Source organism: Amblyomma americanum, chromosome 6 (assembly GCF_052857255.1).
Source record: "Amblyomma americanum isolate KBUSLIRL-KWMA chromosome 6, ASM5285725v1, whole genome shotgun sequence".
Taxonomy (NCBI): domain Eukaryota; kingdom Metazoa; phylum Arthropoda; class Arachnida; order Ixodida; family Ixodidae; genus Amblyomma; species Amblyomma americanum.
In genome coordinates, this window is record NC_135502.1 from 49,628,239 (window position 1) to 49,647,805 (window position 19,567).

The 19,567-nt window shown below is 43.3% G+C and overlaps 1 protein-coding gene across 1 annotated transcript; it reads left to right on the forward strand.

Annotated features, from left to right (window-relative positions):
- The first annotated feature begins 1,585 nt into the window (after positions 1-1,585).
- Positions 1,586-19,376, forward strand: LOC144095250 (uncharacterized). The gene is made up of 5 exons (XM_077629032.1): positions 1,586-1,595; positions 1,638-1,680; positions 17,077-17,168; positions 18,544-18,567; positions 19,153-19,376. The coding sequence occupies exons 1-5, from the start codon at positions 1,586-1,588 to the stop codon at positions 19,374-19,376; spliced, it is 393 nt and encodes a 130-aa protein (XP_077485158.1).
- Positions 19,377-19,567: the final 191 nt, after the last annotated feature.

Here is a 19,567-nt window from a genome sequence, read left to right on the forward strand (position 1 = left end):
TTGCAAAGCCACAATTTAATAGTTACAGAGCAGTGGCGCAGTTACGGCAGAGATAGCCTAAGATGTGTTCACCGTTTTGGATGTCCTAATTGTTGTGAATTTTCCAGCGCAAACAAGTAGTAGCATAAACATCTAGGTATTTGTAAGAGATAACGGATTTTGCTGTATTTAAACATCAAGAACAATGTCTTGTATGAATTAACACACTCACCTTAGTTTGTATTTATTAGTATTCAATTCTATTAGGCATGTAGTGCACCAGTTCTCTGTGGGAGCTAGGTCAGCTTCCAGAGTGTTTCATCACATTTATTCGAAAAAAAAAATATGTGTTGTCAGCGAAAAGGTGAGTGTTAAAGCTTTACCTGAGAGAGGAAGCCATTTACGTAAATAAATGCCCACAAACAGATCCTTGCGGGTACTCTGAAGCCTAAGAAGCCAGCAGTAATGCCCTTTGGCTAAAACATATAATTATCAATATTGTCATTATTAAAAATACTACAGATAATTACTAACATGCAATTCGGTAGAAAATTTTGTGAAAAGTCAACATTTAATCTTTCTGGCTTTTACAAGCGTACAGGCGATCCTCTTAGCAAAGGGGAAATAATTTCCAGCTTCTCAGCGCCTTAAGTATTGTTCAACTGTCTCGGAAGGGAACAGCAGTTAACAATCTGTAGAGAGATGCTGTAAGTGCCGTAGTGAAGGGCTCCGGAAAATTCGACTAACTGGGGTTCCTTAACGTGTACTGATGTACTGATATCGCATAGTAAACGGGCCTCTAGAATTTCGCCTCCACTGAAATTCGACCACCGTGGCCGGGATCGAACCCACGTCTTTCGGGTCAGCAGCCGAGTGCCATACATCTGAGTTACCGCGGCTGGTGCACGGTGGCTCAGTATAAGATCTCAGAATATTTACGAAGCAGGAGAACATCCAAAACCGGCGCCGTAAACATGGCCTATTGCGTACGAAAGACACATACAAAATGGGCGACATCCCGAAGCTATCACGACTACCGGCGTTATGGTCACGAAGTGCGGACCAGCGCTTAAATGCCATGTGCCAACCACACGAGGTGGGCAATCGTTTGGTGACATTGCCGCTGCAGAAGAAGCCGCTCATGAAACATGAGGAAACTTGCGGGTGTGTTGTCCCTCGACTGGCCGCTCTCACCACTTGGTTGTACCAGTTCACTCGCCTTTCCTACCACAATGTTGTTGTTGTTGCCTTAGTGGCATGCCACATTGGATCCTAAGTGAAAAAAACGTGTTTGGTCAAGGTACATACTTGGACCCATTTTGGTTGGGGATGTTTGAATAATTTTACCTCAGATGTTCTTTTTTTTCTCAGATCTTCTCTCTAGCTCTCGTCCAAGCGCTCATGCTCTACCTGCAATTAAAATTCCAGCTCCATATTTTTTTATGAATTTTGTATGTACTGCGTGCGCCGAAGACAACGAAGTGTTTCGGTATATGCGCGTAGCGCTCGCTGTTAGTTCCTTCGAGCTTGCGGCTGGACGCACCATCCTTGCTTCGAGCTAGTTATTCCAGGCATATCTGCCCAAGTGCATTCCTTTTTATCGACGATGGCTAACGGTGAGTATAGAGACCACTTTTGCCGCACACATTCTTTCGCAGCAAACAAACACTGGAAGCTGAGTGCCATGCCTCGCGAAATGAGGTGAGCAGGCGTGAGTCTAGCCTGTCTTTCATTTCTGTATTTTTTTTGTGTGTGGGGGGGGGGGGGGGGGGAGCAAGTGGCGCAGTATCTGTCTCATATATCGTTGAACACCTGAACCGCGCCGTAAGAGAAGGGATAAAAGAGGGAGTGAAATAAGAAACGAAGAAGGAGGTGCCGTAGTGGAGGGCTCCGGAATAATTTTGACCACCTGGGGATCTTTAACATGCACTGCCATCGCACAGCACACGGCGCCTTTAGCATTTTTCCTCCATCGAAACGCAGCCGCCACGGTCGGTTTCAAACCCGGGAACTCCGGATCAGTAGCCGAGTGCCGTAACCACTCAGCCACCGCGGTATTTCTGTGGGTTATGTTTTGAGGTGCACTTAGAAAAAGAATACTGTGCTCTCATGAACTGCACTTCACTCACCGCTGATGTAAACTAGCACGTACATTAAAACTGAGGCGAGTGCGTGCAGCCCCCAGCCTCAACCCGTAGCGAGGTCGGAATGTTGCTGCTTCTCAGCTTCGCCGGTCCCGGATAAGAAAAGGCTTGCTATCTTCTGAGCTGCACTTTCCCTCGCCATTCGCATCTGTTTCCCGTGGGGCCTACGTCCTGAGCTGAACACCTGTTTTAGCACATTGTGCTTACGCGTGTCTCTTTCTCGCCCTTTGGCTCGTTTGGGATATGTTCACTACAGCCTAGACGCAAGTTGCGACCGCTTTTCGTATCTTCGTTGCAACAGACTAGCTTCTTTAGCACGCCCATGGCTATGCAGAGTTGGCGACGTACCTCCTTTAGTACGGACACGCCTATGGGGAGTTTGCAGCATATTATTAGCCAAGGGAAGCAAGTTTTTGCATTTAGGCACTGTGTAAATATTTCCTTGTCGTCGCCTCGTAGGTTAGAATGGCCCTACGCGCTTTGTAGGAAACGATTTTACAAAGCTCCTATTTTCCTGAATAATCAGCATAGGGAGAAATAATATATCGTTGTTATTTAAAGCTTACTCAGGCTTCCAAGACCATCACAGGGCGTATGTATGCGTTTCTGAATAATAATAATAAATGGTTTTTGGGGAAAGGAAATGGCGCAGTATCTGTCTCATATATCGTTGGACACCTGAACTGCGCCGTAAGGGAAGGAATAAAGGAGGGAATGAAAGAAGAAAGGAAGAAGAGGTGCCGTAGTGGAGGGCTCCGGAATAATTTCGAACACCTGGGGATATTTAACGTGCACTGACATCGCGCAGCATACGGGCGCCTTAGCGCTTTTCCTCCATAAAGACGCAGCCGCCGCGGTCGGGTTCGAACCCGGGAACTCCGGATCAATAGTCGAGCGCCCTAACCACTGAGCCACCGCGGCTGGTGCGTTTCTGAATGCAGAATAGGAAAATGGCACAAATGATAGAAGGTGCAAGGGAGAATGGTTCTCGAAGCACAAATTTTAGGCAGTGAAGGAACGACTGTTGCTTTTTTAAACAATCACTCTCTTCTAGGGCCCTTCAAAATGAGCTAGAATTTACAAGTTAGATTTGGTGGCGTTCTGTTCCTGCTTGCATTTTATAGTTTTCAGCCCACCACACTACTATAGAAGGGCCTTCCTGCGGAGGGAAGAGTTGCGACTACTCACATTTCATGCCTGTCATACGGAATTCGTGTTGCGCTTTACCACCCGACATTCAAACTTCCCGGCCTGTCTAGATTTGTAATAAGGAAGTAATTACTCATTGGCAGTTAAAGAAAAATTCGTCCTGGTCAGGGGTCCGAACTCGGGACCACCACATCACCGGAGCAGTCGCTGTACCAACTGAGCTAACCGGGACGGTAAGTTTATGGTAGGCTGAGAGCGCTTTGATCAATAACTTGAAGTGGGAACAGTGTTGGTAAAATGTTTAGGGGAATCCCCGAAGGTGGAGTAGAATTGTAATCCTGGTCCGGGGTCCGGGGATCCCGGACCAGGGCGAATTTTTTCTTTAACTACGAAGTTTCCGAGACAGCTGTATAGCTTTCCTTTGTAGCCGTATGGCTGCGCTCGGGTAGATGCCAATGTGTAATTACTCTCTAATTACAATTCTACTCCTCCTTGGGGGATTCCCCTAAACAATTCACCAACCCTGTCTAGACTTCTGCGAGTCAGTGGTACTTCTGGGAACAAGAACTCAACTAGTGCATGAAGGGTTCGACATTTTGATTACGCTTACACCATCAATTGCTTACTATAAGCAACAAATGAACCGGGATCAAGGCAACCGAAACAAGAAAAGTAAAAAGACAATTTTAGCCTGGAGCAGCTCAACACTAGTGCAGGTTGATTTCACTTCGAAAGTGCGAGGACTTTTCCAGGGGTGTTATTTAACCGCGCTTGCATTTTTTCGTGAGCACCCACCATATTTTTATCTTTGTGTTGAAATTTCAATTCACTTCTTAAGTTTCATTTGTTGCTGATTGTACCGTCGGGGACAAAGGTGGTATACTCCACGTAGCTGGAGCCGGAGCTACAGAAAACTGCATCGTAACGCCATCTACCAGCAGCATCTGGGATCGAGACAGCCAATCGGAGCCCTTTATTTTCTGCAGGCATGTCGCTTGACTTGTTTCAATGTTTCGTGCTTGAGCTCGCCAAATGTCATGCGGCGCCGCAGAAGTAGGAATCTGGAGGCCCGCTTTTCATTTTGTGGCTTTTTTTTTTTTTCACGCGCGTTCGAGATGTGGCTCGAGAGCTGGCGCGCGAACTGGCATGATGCGATAAAATGCCCGCGCGTGGAAGAAAAGACACAAAATGTAAAGAGGACCACCACATTCCTAGTGCTGCGGCGCCGCTCGGCATTTTGGCGAGCTGAAGCACGATAGAATGAAACCAGTCAAGTGACATGCCTGCAGATAATAAAGGGCTCCGAATGGCTGTTTCGATCCCAGAATCCGCCTGTAGATGGCGTGACAATGCAGTTTTCCGTTGCTCCTGCACCCCGGTGCGTGGAGTATACCACTTTCGTTCCCTATAGTACCTGTGCATCACGTTCCCTTTCACGAAACATTCATTTACACTTTTTCCAAGTTTTCGGCAAGTGTGCTTTCCACTACAACAATTACTGGCTTCCGAAGTTTTGAAAGGCATTTATTAAATCAAGCACAACTAAAGTGCAAGGAAAGCAGTTGCGATTCAAACAACTGTATATAAAATAAGAACTGAAGGTAAAGATTTTATATGAAAAATAAGACGTAAAAAAGTAATTAGCCGATAATATTACGCAGGGATGGGGAAGAAATATCACACCGTGGAAGACCAATTCTTCTGGGCGTTAATCTGCATGAATGTTTCCTGTTACAAGTATGTGTGCTCCTAAATGATGGAGAGTTGGGGCTTATTTTGTTTCAAAAGAAAATACGCTCCATTTTTTTTTTTTTGCAGCGCTACTCAAAGAGATTGCGACAAACACGTACTCTAATATATTTTTGGTCTTAATGACTTCATGAATATTTAATTGCTGGAAACTGAAGATACTGTGGCAAGCACGTATTGTTGAGCTATTCTAGTCTACACAATGTTAGAAGTTAACTGCTGCCAAGGGGTGTAAATCAGGCGACGCTACTGAACTCCCGGTCTCGTTTAACATACAAACTTTGCATTCGCTTACCTCGTCTCATAGCTACATCCCGAACCGACGCACTTTTATGTAAAATTTCGTGGAACTGCAGTAGCAAAAGCACCCTAGAAAATCGTAATTTGCGAAGTACTTTAATTCGATTAAACCAACGCACCTTTGTTTAAGAGCTTTTTTTCGGAAACTGAACCTATTTTGTGAATAGTAGGCGTGTGATTACCTAACACTTTGTGCTTGAGATACGTGGCTACTGCGTTACGGTAGACGTGAAATGCAGAAGCACCCGTGTACGCTGGGTTTAGGCGTATGTCGGAGACCCGCAGCTACGGTTCGATAGCAAAGGTGGTCGGTAGTAACTGCCCCTCCCCTATGGCCGATTATTTAGTCCACAGCTCTGGTTTGCGCGTACAACCCATTTAACTATTAACCTTTTGTCTTTTCAGATTCAATCTATCCAGGGCTGCTCTACTCAAAATGTAAGTCACTATTCCATTTTCGTGCTAAGAATTCTCATGCAGCGTGCCAGTCAACAGTTCTCCAAGCCCGAAAGGAGGCCGTGTCGGTATTAGTGCTTCGCCGTGGGGCGATGCTTACACCTTAAGTCATGTACAGGTTACAAGTTGTTTAGTATTATAGCGTGGTCGTCGACCGGTTACTCAGTCACAGCCACATGACGAAGCTTGGAAGCTAGACCGAGCATAGCATGCGCATGCCTACAGTGCTGCTTCCCCAATGCTAATGCAGAATGCTTGGGTATTATCCTGAATTGGACACGCGCCGGGGTGCTTTTATTTGGAGTCTCTTAGATCACCGCAAATAGCGAGCCCCCTTTGGCTGCAAATGGCCTTAATGTAAAGGAAGAATTTTTTTCCTTTTTTTGCTCAAGCGCGAACACATTACACAGGTTGTTATTAATATTTGCAGGAGGTTTATTACAATGACTCTGAATATAACGAAAGGCACTGTACAATTAGCAGTATAGCGGTTTATATATGCGATCAAGCCATGGTTAGCAAGTAATCAGGTAATGAGCGGGAAAGCTAAGAAACATTAATAACTTCTTCGGCAAAAGCTGGTTTACAAAAGAAGTTACATTTTAGTTGGTCGCTAAACATTGTTCGTGCATTAATGACATCAAGCCTTAGGTGTCTGCAACGCATTAAGGGTTGTTGAGTCAAATACAGCAATAGTAAAGGAGATTAAAGGTCAATGGCTTGAAAAGCTGACGACGAATGGCAACTTTTCCTCGCGGAACGGAGCAGGACAGAGCGGAACGTCATTCGTGTGCAGGAGACGTCAAAAGGTGATGCTTGCATTGAAAAAGGGTTTCGTGCTCATACGCGTAACGTCACCCGTTAAGCTTCCAAGCCCGTTACGCGGGACTGACCTGCAGATCGGTAAACGCTCGCGTGATATAATTAATGATTTATCAAGCTATGCAATCTAACTTTCCAATAACACCTCAACACCACAAACTCATTGGTTTTGGGCCGAAGCATTGATCAAAGGGTTTCTCAATGTTGCAGCCTCTTTTTGACCAAAGCCGAACTGGCACACAAGAAAATTGACTCGGGTAAAAGCAGGCACATAACTGTTACGAATGGCATCGTTGTGTCAAGCAAGAATAAGAAATATTAGAAAACGACAGGGTGCCTTACGAAGGCTTGAATATGTGTCTAAACCAGTTCCTTACCCTTTAATTTGTAGGAGTGCTTACCCCGGGGAAGATGTGTGTCGAGGTGTGTTCCCGTGAAAGCATTCAGACAAACAGCAGCGGTGATATTTAATTCGCCACACAAAAATTTGCCTTTTATAACCCAACCCAAGGAGTGTCGGTAAACTGCGCTACTTTCTTCGTCTCAACCACCTTCGGAATTTTCAGCTCCCGGCCAAACGATCTATTTCTGATGAGCTTTGGACTCGCCCATTGCACCGCACCAACTCACCCAGTCCAAGTTAATGCACTCCACGGTGCAATTAAGCATGCCTGAGTGCATATGGCTGAGAATCCAAATTTAACGAATTTACCGAAACTGAATAAACCAGAGCGCTTTAATTTCGTTTGATATTATCAAGGTACAAATGTATTTTGCATCAGCTTCCTGTGGAAGTTCTCTTGGATAGATTCGGGCAGGAACTTTATCCACAAAGTCGCGTTAATAAGGAACCGTCCTTCTTCCTCCTATGAAATTTGGTGCATATGAACCCCATATGCGTGTCCTGTGTTTTAAAGATTTTGTGCTTACAAATTTTGTTTAATTGTAATTTTTCTGTCACCCGCTCATTCGTTGCAGCATTTACCTACCCACAGATGAACCCTTATGTTGGTAAGATGTTTCTTTATTCGGCTGTAGTGTGTTTTCTACCAAGCACCACTTCTATAATACTAAAAGATACAAAAATATGTAACAGTAACACCATCACTTCTTTTGAACTCCTTACCGTGATTAGAATCATAGTAATTGTTCTTCTAGCTTCTTGAGTCGCACATGTAATTTTTTTTAATGCAGACGAACACAGCGGCAAAAAATACAGTCTCCATTCACCGTTTAAATAGCGAGAGGACTAGTTTACACCTCTGCAATAGATGAAGTTGTGTTCTTTAAAAAGAGAGACAATTATATATAAGTTAGGCATACTCATCTATTAGCATATTCGTTCTACACAGAAGGTTGTAATCTTCTCCATTGTCCCTTGTGAAAGTACCGCCAACCCTTCTAAATCATCATATTGAATGCATAAGCCTTCCTAGATAAATCCGAAACTTCCATCACGACTGAGTGAAGCTGGAATTTAAGCACAGGCTTCAGCATTAAAATATCACACACTGTTCTATTGATAGCATGCAACCCACAATGCCAATAAAACTTGTACGGTCGATGCCGCTAAATGTCTAACTTCCGCCCTACTAAAACATCTAAATCTTCGAGTCCTTTACTTTTTTCTTGCTTAATGTACTAAAATATTTAATTTCGGGGTTTGAATCTTTAGCAGAGCCAGTTACGGAATTCTGAATCAAGATTTTACCGGCTATTAGCTGCAGGTAGCCTTTTATTGGTGTAGTAGAACTTTCGGATTGCTTAGTTGGTACATAATATCTGAATAAACAGCATGCTCTGAAATAATGAACACACTATTTATTTATTGGTGTGTACCTGCAAAATTTACTTTCACCAACATAACTACGTTCTCCGCCAAGCTGGAAAGTTCATCTCAATTTCATCTCCAGACTGCATCCTGTATGATCAGCCGGTAAATATTGAGCTTCTGACCAGACAGGAAGTCGACTACTTATGGTTTGTGAAATTGTAAACTCTGGGGGCTACCGCCTCGACGCGACAGATGTATTGCGAGAGACGCTGTAGTGGAGGGCTTAGCATTAATATATTTACGACCTAGGGTTCTTTATCGTCCGCTGAGATTAAAGAGTGCGAGGGCGTTTTTGTATATTACCTCCTCCTAAATACGACCGCCGCGACTGGGATGAAACCCGCGACCTTCGAATCAGGAGCCGAACGCCGAAGCCACTGAGCCACCGCGGCGGGTAAATTTGTGCCTTCAACCGACATGTTCCGCAAGCGATACAATGAAAAAGCTCTGGTTTGCGGTGCTAATCCGTATGCGAACTTCAGTCATTATCGACAACAAAAAAAAGCGATTTACTCACACAATCTCGAGCTAGCACTGGAATGTGAATGCTCCATTTTCTTCTGCTCTCTGCTTTGAGAAATCAGGCCGAAGTTGCAATTTTCTAGCGCTCACTAAACAGAAATGTAATTCCTATATACGTGGCTTTGATCGGTCCCTCTTGCTAAGAGCAAGTTGGAGCATATGATGGACTCACTTTATCACATGAGAAAAGATTTTTCCCGTTTTTTCTGACTTCCTTTCTGAATTTTTTGACCTCTTGTTATTTGAATAAAAGTAAATGATTATTCAAAACACTTATTTCTCTCTACGTTTAAACTCTTCTTAGCGATTTCATGCCATTAAAATCGCTGCTTATTGCACAGCGAAGCACTGGGCATATGATGGAGTTACTATATAGTATTTAAGGTGATATATTGCCCCTGATTTACTGTTATTTCCTTTTCCCCCCCCTTTTATAAGAGGAAAAATAAATGAATTATCAGATGCGATTTCTCTGTAGGCCTTACCTATTTGTCGACAATTTCATGCAGTCACTGTTCTTGCACATTTCTCTACTTCGCCATTTCAGAGAGCTCCGATAAGTCAACGAAGAGTGGTAAGCACACAGTTTTGCCTCCCTTCTTTTTTTTCCGCATGCGGGATACACTTTTTGTTCCTTGACGCCAAAAGCCCCACTGGGAGAGCCATTTGAACGCATTTTATTGTGTTGAACAAGAGCACTACCAGGTGCTGCATGATATCTCATTTTACCAGTCCACTAAGTTAAGAAAGCGCCATATGCGATAACGTACATAAGTATCATTTCATAAATGTTACTGGAATTCACAAGAGATAGTATCAAACATTAAAAAATGCGCTAAAGTTACAAAAACAGCAGTTTTTCTTTCTTTACGGCATGAAAACCATTTACTGCGCGTTAGCATTTCTTCTCATAGAAGCATATCAGGGAGCAGCATAGCAGCGTGTCAGGAAGTTCTAGGAAGATGTGGTGAGATGTGAAGCATATCGGAATTCTTTTCTAAGTCTAGCAAAAAAAAAACTGCTGCAGAAACGTTTCCACCGCCGATCATTGTTTAAACGTTATTTTACTTGTCTATCGTCATAGGGCTCAAAGTGTATCCATAGTATCGTAAGTGATACGCGTTCTACTTCGGGTCGACAAATTTGTACCAAGAACTCTCACTTTCGGCGTGATGACATGAATGACATCCAACGCACGTAGACGTTTGTTCCAATCGTGATGGATATCATTACTTTCTGAGAAGTAAATGTTCGGCGAAATCTCATGAGTACAATTTCTACTTGTCTAAAACTTCAGCAAACGCACGAAATATCGAAACAGGGCTAAAAGAAGCTCTAGTAGAAGTGCGAGAATTTTCTCCTGGGCTACTCTTATATTTTTATGCCAGCACGTTATAAATGAGATGCGACAGCTTGCCTAACAATAGGGTATGCTTTCTGTAATGTAGAACGAAAGGCAGGGCCCAGAAATTGCACTCACTATGGAACCAAATGCTTTAGATGCGTAGAACTGCAGACTGGGCTAGTTGGTGTTGATGCATAGTGATGGTTCAACAGCGCAAACACACACAGACCAAGTAAGAGACTGGCTTGTGTGTCTCGTCTCTTACTTGGTCTGTGTGTGTGTTTGCGCTGTTGAATCACCACTATGCTTTAGATGTGAAATGTTGGTCTATAGATTGGGTATCGGAAATTTTACCCTGTTCAGTAGATTTTTGGAACAGCTTTGAGTTCGGCGCTATTGTACACATCCCTGGAACTGCCAACGAGCCGCGTACTGTGACCTCTGTAGCGATGTTACAGCTCCGGCTAGGCTAAGCTGACATAAAGGGTGGTAGCCGTCTTTAGTACAAGCAATCTTTAAGCGTCAGAAATTACACTAGACCCTCCACCAAATTTCCCAGCTACAATGGTTATCTCTGTGCAATATAAGGTTTTATAATTCGAGGCGCACGCTGTTAGAGTCATGGTTTGTTTCATACTATTACTGGACTAATTACCAAGTCGTGCTTCACATCTGGCAAAGGAACGATGTAGTGCTTAATGCGCCTCATGTAAATAATGCACTGCTGGGAACAACACTCACAGCGCGAGGAAAGGGAAAGCGCAACCCCTTGTTATATTCCACCATTTTATTCGTAATTTCTAAGTAACCCCTCGTGAAATGTGCTCAGACCACAAAGCCTCTGTTACAGGTCAGGCTTCCTATGGCTGAGAATACTTTGAGATTATTAATAATAATAATAATTGGTTTTGGGGGGGGGAAAGGAAATGGCGAAGTATCTTTCTAGTATATCGCTGGACGCCTGAACCGCGCCGTAAGGGAAGGGATAAAGGAGGGAGTGAAAGAAGAAAGGAAAAAAAAAGGTGCCGTAGTGGAGGGCTCGGGAATAATTTCGACCACCTGGGGATCTTTAACGTGCACTGACATCGCACAGCACACGGGCGCATTAGCGTTTTTCCTCCATAAAAACGCAGACGTCGCGGTCGGGTTCGAACACGGGAACTCCGGATCAGTAGTTGGGCGCCCTAACCACTGAGCCAACGCGGCGGGTCTTTGAGATTATTTCTTTGTCTTTTTCTCCCAACCAGATAGCTCGTCACTCACTTGGGATGAACTCAGTAAGTAGCGTTTTCCCAGCAACGGATTACAAAGCACGCTGCTCCACAGATCAAAACGCAAGATGCTAAAAATAATCATTCATTCAACGAGATCAACTAAACCCCGTCATTCGTAGCTCATTCTACACACAATATCTGAGCTTTTGAGCTGTTTGCAAACGGAGTACAGACGATAAATTTCGAACGAAAACAAACGTTATGATTTGCTTCATGGGCTTAAGGAGATGTCTTCTAGCGTTTTTTTCAGTCGCAGGCGGTAAGTGGAACGTAATTTAGTATGAATTTGGATGGTTTTCAGTGAGCCACTAGGAATTTTCACCTACTTTGAGTGACATCAAGGTGCACTTCCGTCCATTATTGTGATGATCCAACCCATTGGTAGTTCTCAGGAACAACCAGTGCCGGTCGGCAACGCCGGCACCTCATCAGTATTATGGCAGACCAGGTTGGCCGGTCGGCAGTGATGTCAATGTGCTCTTCAGCACTGGCGTCGAAATAAATCGTGTCCAATTAACTACTAAAGCTTCGCGCTGGTGTTTTAAACTCGTTTTCATGATAAATGAGCAATGATTTCATTATTACATTTTTTTTCAAGGCAAAAACTGACCACGAATAACTTCCTGTCTATACCCCTTTAATATATGTAACAGGTACAGCACACGCATAATACACAAATGAGAAAACGTTCTGGAATACTTACTGGCTATCCCATAAGTAAGCGTCCTAATGAATACACTTTTCGAAAAAATTACCTCGGGCATCACCACTGCATTTGACTGGAAAACATTACTTTGCACATGCATTAATAGTAGGCTTAATAGAATCCTGCTCAAACAGGAAAAAAATATAGTTGCCCGGTGAATAAAAGTATCGGTATTGCAGTGAATTCACTCATTTTATTAATTTAGGCATAGCGTGTATCGTGTCATCTGAATAACCTTAAATTGCATGAAAACTAATCCAAAAAGATGCCAGTGAGAGGGGGGTGCACACACGCCACGTATATCACAGCAAGTTTACTGTGAAATTGACAGGATTGCGCAAAAAGCGTACAGGCGCTAAAGGACGGAGACAACACACACACAAGACAAGACTGGCGCCAGTCCTGTCTTGTGTGTGTGTTGTCTCTGTTTTTTAGCGCTTGTACGCTTTTGCGGAGCCATGTCATGCTACGCCCAAGTAGCTCAAATGAAAGTCTTCCTGTGAACTGTTCTTTTTGTTCTTCGGTAGAAGATAACTTCTTGGAAAGTGTAAAGGTAAATTCGAATGTGAAAATAAGCAATTATTTCTGTTAATGTTGTCCCTGCGGAAAAAAATCCTGCAGTGCGATCATACCGCATGCGCCGTCGACAAGCACTTCTGTAGGCAAACAAATCAGCAGATCGCATGACTAATTTCTGCCCAGAGTACAGGGTGTGTAAAATTAGGCTCCACGAATTAAAAAAAAATGAATGCACGCAAAAGTACATTAATGTAAATTAATCCTGCGGCCAGACGGACACAATCAGTGCGAAAAAAATTGTGACCTTAGATTCAGAAATTAACTAAGACGCATTAATTAACTATTTATTCTGCATTTACGTTGCGCAATTGTATTGAAACTTAGAGGCAGGGGCATTCAATGATTATTCGCTTTTGCGCACGTTTAGTAATGCGCCTGTGCCCCGAGATACATGCGTCTAAAAGTTCAACACAAAGCATGTAATTAAGAATTCTTGATCGCGGCGCTCGCCATGAAGCTCCACTCATATGTGACGCAGCTATGGCGTATGTTGCTCCTGCCTGACAAGAATGTGACGTGACAGGCGGCGGTTATTCATTTTCACTTGCTGTGCTTGACCGCATGCGAACTCAAAAGTGGCACCATGTTTTATCACTTATCATAGCGCTCGCCCCAGGCTGCCGGCGCAATGATTCTTAGGTTTCAAGAACGAGAAGCTATCACCGTCACCTTCAACTCCACATTGTTTTCAAGGCGGAGCGCCATACGCAACAGTTGTGTCCTACCGGAGACCAGCCTCATTCTGAATGCCGCGGTTTCTCAAAATTCCACGGTTTGCGCTGAAGTTTTAGACGTCCTTATATCAGGACATGGGACCGATACTGAAATAGTACAAAATAGAATATTGTTGAAATGACAGTGACTGTTTTCATTATGATCATGCACATTAACAGCAGTGCACAAAAATTTAATTAACGAATTTTGATAACTATCAAGTTGCGAAGACAATTTTGCGCCCTGTGTCCGCCTGGCCACACACACAATAAATGAAAAATTAATTGTAAATGGCAGTTTTTCCAAATTTACAATGACAGCTATTTTTGTAAATCCAGGAAACCTATTTCTAAACACCCTCTATATAATCTTTGGAGGACGGCATTGCACACAGCAGCAAAACTGAAGATACGGCGCTCTGAAACCTACACAGCTTTCGCTTAGCATTTAAGCGACAGACAACTTGACACACTGCTTGCATGTACTCCATAGTAGTGGCCTAGCCATTTTTATTTTCCTGCTTGCTCATGAGATAAATGCATGTAACTATGAAATTTTCAAGCTAGTTCTATCTAATGGGGTCTTTTATTTTGGTCGGGTTTTTTTATCGCTTTTAGGGCAGCAAGAAATGTAAGTACAGCTTTAGATGGCATTAGTGTTTGAGCTTTGCTAAACAGGCATTTTCGCACCACTCAATTTTACATAATGGTCGTAAAGATAAGAACATTAGCGCCACTTATCTCATTTTCTCTTTATAACAAGTGTACTGCTACTTTATTTTTACCTCCACGACATTGCGCGAGCAAAGAAAAGAGGCAAATTTCCGGTTTCAGAAAACATATTTGATGAGTGCGCCCTGTATATTCGTTGCCGGAAACTTAATCAAGACCCTCCTTTTTAATTGCTACAAGTAATGTAGTGATGTCACCTATATTTATTTCTACAATTCTTGATATTATAAGACAGCCAATTAACAGAAGCTTCAAAGAACTTGATTACTTGGCTGTTTTTTAACTTTTAAGTTTCTACATTTTTGGTGCTAAAGGCTCCAAACAAATCGCCTTCTTTTCATGTCGCTATTATGAGAGCTGCAACATTAAGATGAGCGGGTCATTCAGCTAACGCGGGTAAATGAAACCCTAGCCGAGGCGAGCTGCTGAGCCAGTTAATTGCCTTTTGTGGTGTTTTTGTATGCACTATGAGAAATTGAATACTAGCCGAAATCAAGAAGAAATGGACTTGGGCAGGGCATGTAATGGAAAGTCAAGATAATCGATTCTCGTTAAAGGTAACGGACTGGATTCCAAAAAAAGACAAGCATAGCAAGGAATGCCATATATATTGGGGGGGGGGGGGGGGGGGGCGGATGAGATTAAGAATCTTAATTTCCGGAGATGAGGTAGCCGCGACTGGCATTGTAGAGAGTTAATTTGAGACATATGAAAGAGGCCTTTCTCTTGCAATAGGCGTAGCCAGGCTGGTGATAATGAGGATGCTAGCGAAATCTTGCGCTTGCCACGGACTTGGCCTGTTTGATAATTTCAATTATTATCTGTAAATCAAATTAATAAACTGCACATCTCTTGTTTTTTATCTCACTTGTATTACCTAGAGCTGCAATATATGCCGCTTCTGCGTATGTGCACAGGCTGATATGGGCGATATGTGATGCTCCCCGCTTAAGGACACTGATTACTTCCCGCAATAACGAATGTGTAACTGGAAGCGAATCGTTCAAAGCCGTTCTATTGTGAGTGTACTGAGGCGCAGCAGGTGCAAAATATTGAAATAATCTTTCAACGGCTGTGAAGTGCTTATGTGGTCATCAAAGGGGTGTGAATTCTGGAAGAATTTATTTTATCGTGAATTCCAATAATTGCCCAGTCGCAATTGCTGGTTCCTTTCTTTCAATACAGAATGTTTCTTTATTATGCTTGAAAGCTCCATGAACTTTCAAGCGAATAAATGGGTTTGCGTTTTGCCTCTAAGAGAATCAATTCGTGAAGTACAGCATGAATCTATGCGCGTGAAGTTTTTTGCAAAAACCCGAGTCCCAAGGGGGGCGGGGGGGCGGGGGGGACTTGTTCGTCATTTGCCGCCTACGTTTTACCTTGTGGCTTTTGTAGATCATTCTCAAATAAAAAGGGGGACATCATATTCATGCTACAAAGTATCGCGGTTCAACTGCCTCTGAAACGCGCGTTCATTACTGAAAGTAAACAGAGCATACAGAAACTTTTTCTTCACAAACTTTTCATTATTCTGAGTGGGAACACGTTTAACAGTCACATGCATTTGGCGCTATCATATCTTTCTGTCAAAAAATTCTGTTTTTGCAAAATGCGCTTATTTCACACAATAAAGTGCAAATAAATTGTTTAGACCTGCCTTAATAATGAGATGGCTTGTAAGTTTGTTCTTCTCTCTTGAGAGATAAGGTCCACTTTTCTGCTTACCGCATGCCCATTTTCTGCAGAGCACAACCCGAGGGCAATTAGTTTATGGTTAGCGTAGAAAACAATGCACATTGAATTTTTTTCCTCGCGTCTCACAATTATTAAAAGATACAGAATAGTGGTATCAAGGGTGTGCAAGGCACATCGTCAACACCCGAAAACATACGACCCCATTTTGGACCCCTCGATATTTCTCAACATTTGACTTGCGCTTTTGGCTTGTTAAAAACTGCCCGCACTGCTAGGTGACCACGCAATTATTACTCAAGGTGTGGTCATCATGCAAAGCTGGGTAACCACACCATTACATATCAATGCGTGGTAAACACGATCAGTTTTGGTTCAAAAGCAGGACTTCACGCAGTATTTCAGTACGTCTGGCAAGGCATTCGATCGGTTGCGGATGTTGTGCGCGTAAGGTGGAATGAAGGGAACGTATGTATTTATTACCATGAAAGAACTGTAAGAGTTAGGCTGACCTTATGGAGGTCATTCTAATTAATCAACCAATAAACTCTAAAGAATTTGGTTTTTAAGGTATACAGCAAACGCTGCGTAGTTGATAACAGAATGTTTACAATTAAGTTTTAACAAAATATGCAACAAGCAAGGTAACCGAATCAGAAAGAAATTGGTCAGTAGGTGTGCATCATTTTCATTTAAAGAAAAATACACATTAAATGAAGCCTTCCGTTTCTCTTGGAGGGTTCAGGTTGACAGAGGGCGTGGGCAGTATAAACCCCTTTGTTGTTTACAACTTCATTGTGATCATATGTGTTCTGGACATGTGCAAGAAGCTGACTGTTGTAAATGCGGTAATCGGAATGCTATCGCAGGCGAGTGGCAATATGGCGGCGCCAAGAATGGCAAATTTGAAATGGCGTATACGCAGAATTTCAATCCGTCTTGCAGTTCATGATGCGTTGTGTCTTGGTCAAAGGAGTTGGAACACGGGCGCTCGAGGAAACAGACTTAGGTTTCGAATGGCTCGCATTTCCTTGATATTCTGCACTAAAAATGCTTATGCTGTTTGGCGTACACTTACAGGGACCGCTCCATGTTGAACTTAACAATGTTGGCCACTTTCTGCGTCCTCGTCGTCATCATCTGCATCGGTGTCCTGCTGGCATTCACAATCGGTGTGTCTTGAAGATATCTTATTGATTTATCCCAACTATCGATAAATAAGAAAGTATACGTGGTTTACCTTTGCGCTCTCTCCAGGAAAGCGCATTCTCAGTTTGCGGAATTCAGCGCGCATTTTAAGTTTTAGAAAAGAAATAGTCAAGGATGCCAGGGGCAGCATCACCGAAAGTTTCTGGAGTAAAGAGAAAGCATAAGAGTGCAGTTGGATGATTAGTGTAGAGAGAGCAGAGAACTCCAGCGACTGTAGATGGAAAAGACACATTAGCAAGGCTCATTTCTGCAGCCTCAGTCACGCTGAAAATGTCATTTAAAAAGCCCCTGGAAATGATGCAGGCTCTGAAGCGTAGATCGTAGTAGGTCACCCTTTTTACGATCACAGAACTCAGAACCATAGCAATGGCATAGCCCGCAGACAGTTTTCGAGGCCTCATATATGGCGCCACCAATTATCACTATAGCCAACTATAGCAAAGCTGCAGCCACTTTTCCTTTGTTTTTTAATCAGCTTGAGTAGTAAAATTTAATGCTGCAAGAGGCGCTAAACTTTCCTCCATTCCCAGTTTTGGACCCAGCGGTGTGCCGCAATTTCTGCATGAATGAACCGTATGGAGAGTTTGAAAGTGGAAGAAACGAGAGCAATTGGTTTATGCTTCCTCAACAGTACCTGGCACAGCACCCAAAGCGGTGCTATGCAAGTGGCAAGTGATGGCATCCTATTCACAGAGAATGGAAGACCCTGTCGTTATATCGGTGTCGTAAAGCCAAAATGCGACAGCGAAGGCATCATTCATAAAGAAAGTACTACTCCCCGCATGCTTAACATTGCCCGATAAATGCGTGCATGTAATTAGCATCAACAGGTTGGCCGTAAGAATGCTCAGCGATAAAACTCTCACGAACATGACACGCAAGATTAAGGCAGCAGATGCTCGCCCTGATCACCGTTTACCACTATTTAACACTGGTCTAAAAGGCTCAAGAATTCCTACAGGCTCCCTTCCACAGCATTAGAGGTCCATGAAGGCATCGAAACAAAGTATAAGGATTTCCGCTCTTTGCTACCACAAGCAATCGTTGTTACTTGACGAAGCTACCTACACCTTGATTAATTTGTGCGAAACACCGTGTTAGCTATTACTGAAAGTGCGCGCGGCAGCAGCTCATCGAATTAATCAGATTCTTTGCAAATATAATTTATTTTACGAGGCTTTAGCCACGATATGATCAAATTCATTTATTAGCAGTACCTCACTAAACTATGTGCTTCGGCGTACATCTTGTGACAGCCGGCTTTGAAAATTGCTAGCGGAATACATAAAGCTTGTATGCATCAATCCCTTTATTTTTCGTTTTGTTTTTCTTTTTCAGGTGACACATTAAAGCCAACGGCAGGTGAGACGAAGCTGGGGAAAAACCCATTAAAACTCGCACTCAGTATAGCATTTAGTGTATTCGATACTCTAATCTTCGCAATGTCCTTCCCTCTCCTTTACCGCGCAAAATTAAACAAAACGGGTAGGCACAATAATGTATTTACTCATCGTAACCACACCGAGGTAAACTAGCATCTGGTCAGAACTTGCTGAGGCTTATAAGTAGCGTAGCAGAAGAGAACGTCACTTATTGATGCATATTCCTAACGCGGTAAACAACCTAGTATTTGGCTCAAGTTTCCTATTGCATCACTGCTTTTTGTCTTCTTGCTAGTATGCCCAATGCGGAAGAAGGAACGTGAATTCGTCACGATGGGACCAGCTGTTGCTTTAACATGTGTAGCTTTGCTCCCTATCACACATGGACAGCCTGAAAACATTTAAGAACAACTGCGCTCTTGCTTACGACGTGTTGTCCTCATTTTACTTCAGGAGCTAATTGAGATCGGGTATATCCGTTCTCCCAGACAATTCGCAGTTTCTTTTTACACGTGCAGTTTATTCCGCATACACTCGCGTTGTAATACTTCTTACTTTCCCGAAGTCTTTGGCGCAGATCATGACTCCGGTGAATTTGCTGATGGCACCGGGGGTCCGACGATGACAACTGCTGATCCAGTTCACCAGGAAACCGTCGTGCCATTGCTCGTGCTACCGATGCCTACGCGAGAACAAGCCAGTGCCCCAGGCCTGCTGACTTCGAGGCTCCCAAAGATACTGAGTGAACAAATAGTTGAACGCCTAAGTGACCCGCTCCCATCCCATTAAAATTGTCATCACTCCGCGTACGCAAGTGAACTAGTTGCATGCACCATGCGGCGGCTCAAGATGCTGCCATTTTTTTCTTAGAAGCTGCCTTTTGCAGCTTTTACCTTGAATTTCACTTTCGATCTATTTCCAAAACCCTGTGCTTGAAACATTGGCTCAAATTGGTGCTTTAGTCTGATGAACACTCTCGC

Excerpts from the sequence above, each read along its gene's own strand:
- LOC144095250 (XM_077629032.1), top strand. Across the intron at positions 1,681-17,076 it reads GCCATGCCTCGCGAAATGAG|GGACCGCTCCATGTTGAACT; the intron begins GTGAGCAGGCGT and ends GTACACTTACAG. Across the intron at positions 17,169-18,543 it reads CCTGCTGGCATTCACAATCG|GTGACACATTAAAGCCAACG; the intron begins GTGTGTCTTGAA and ends TTTCTTTTTCAG.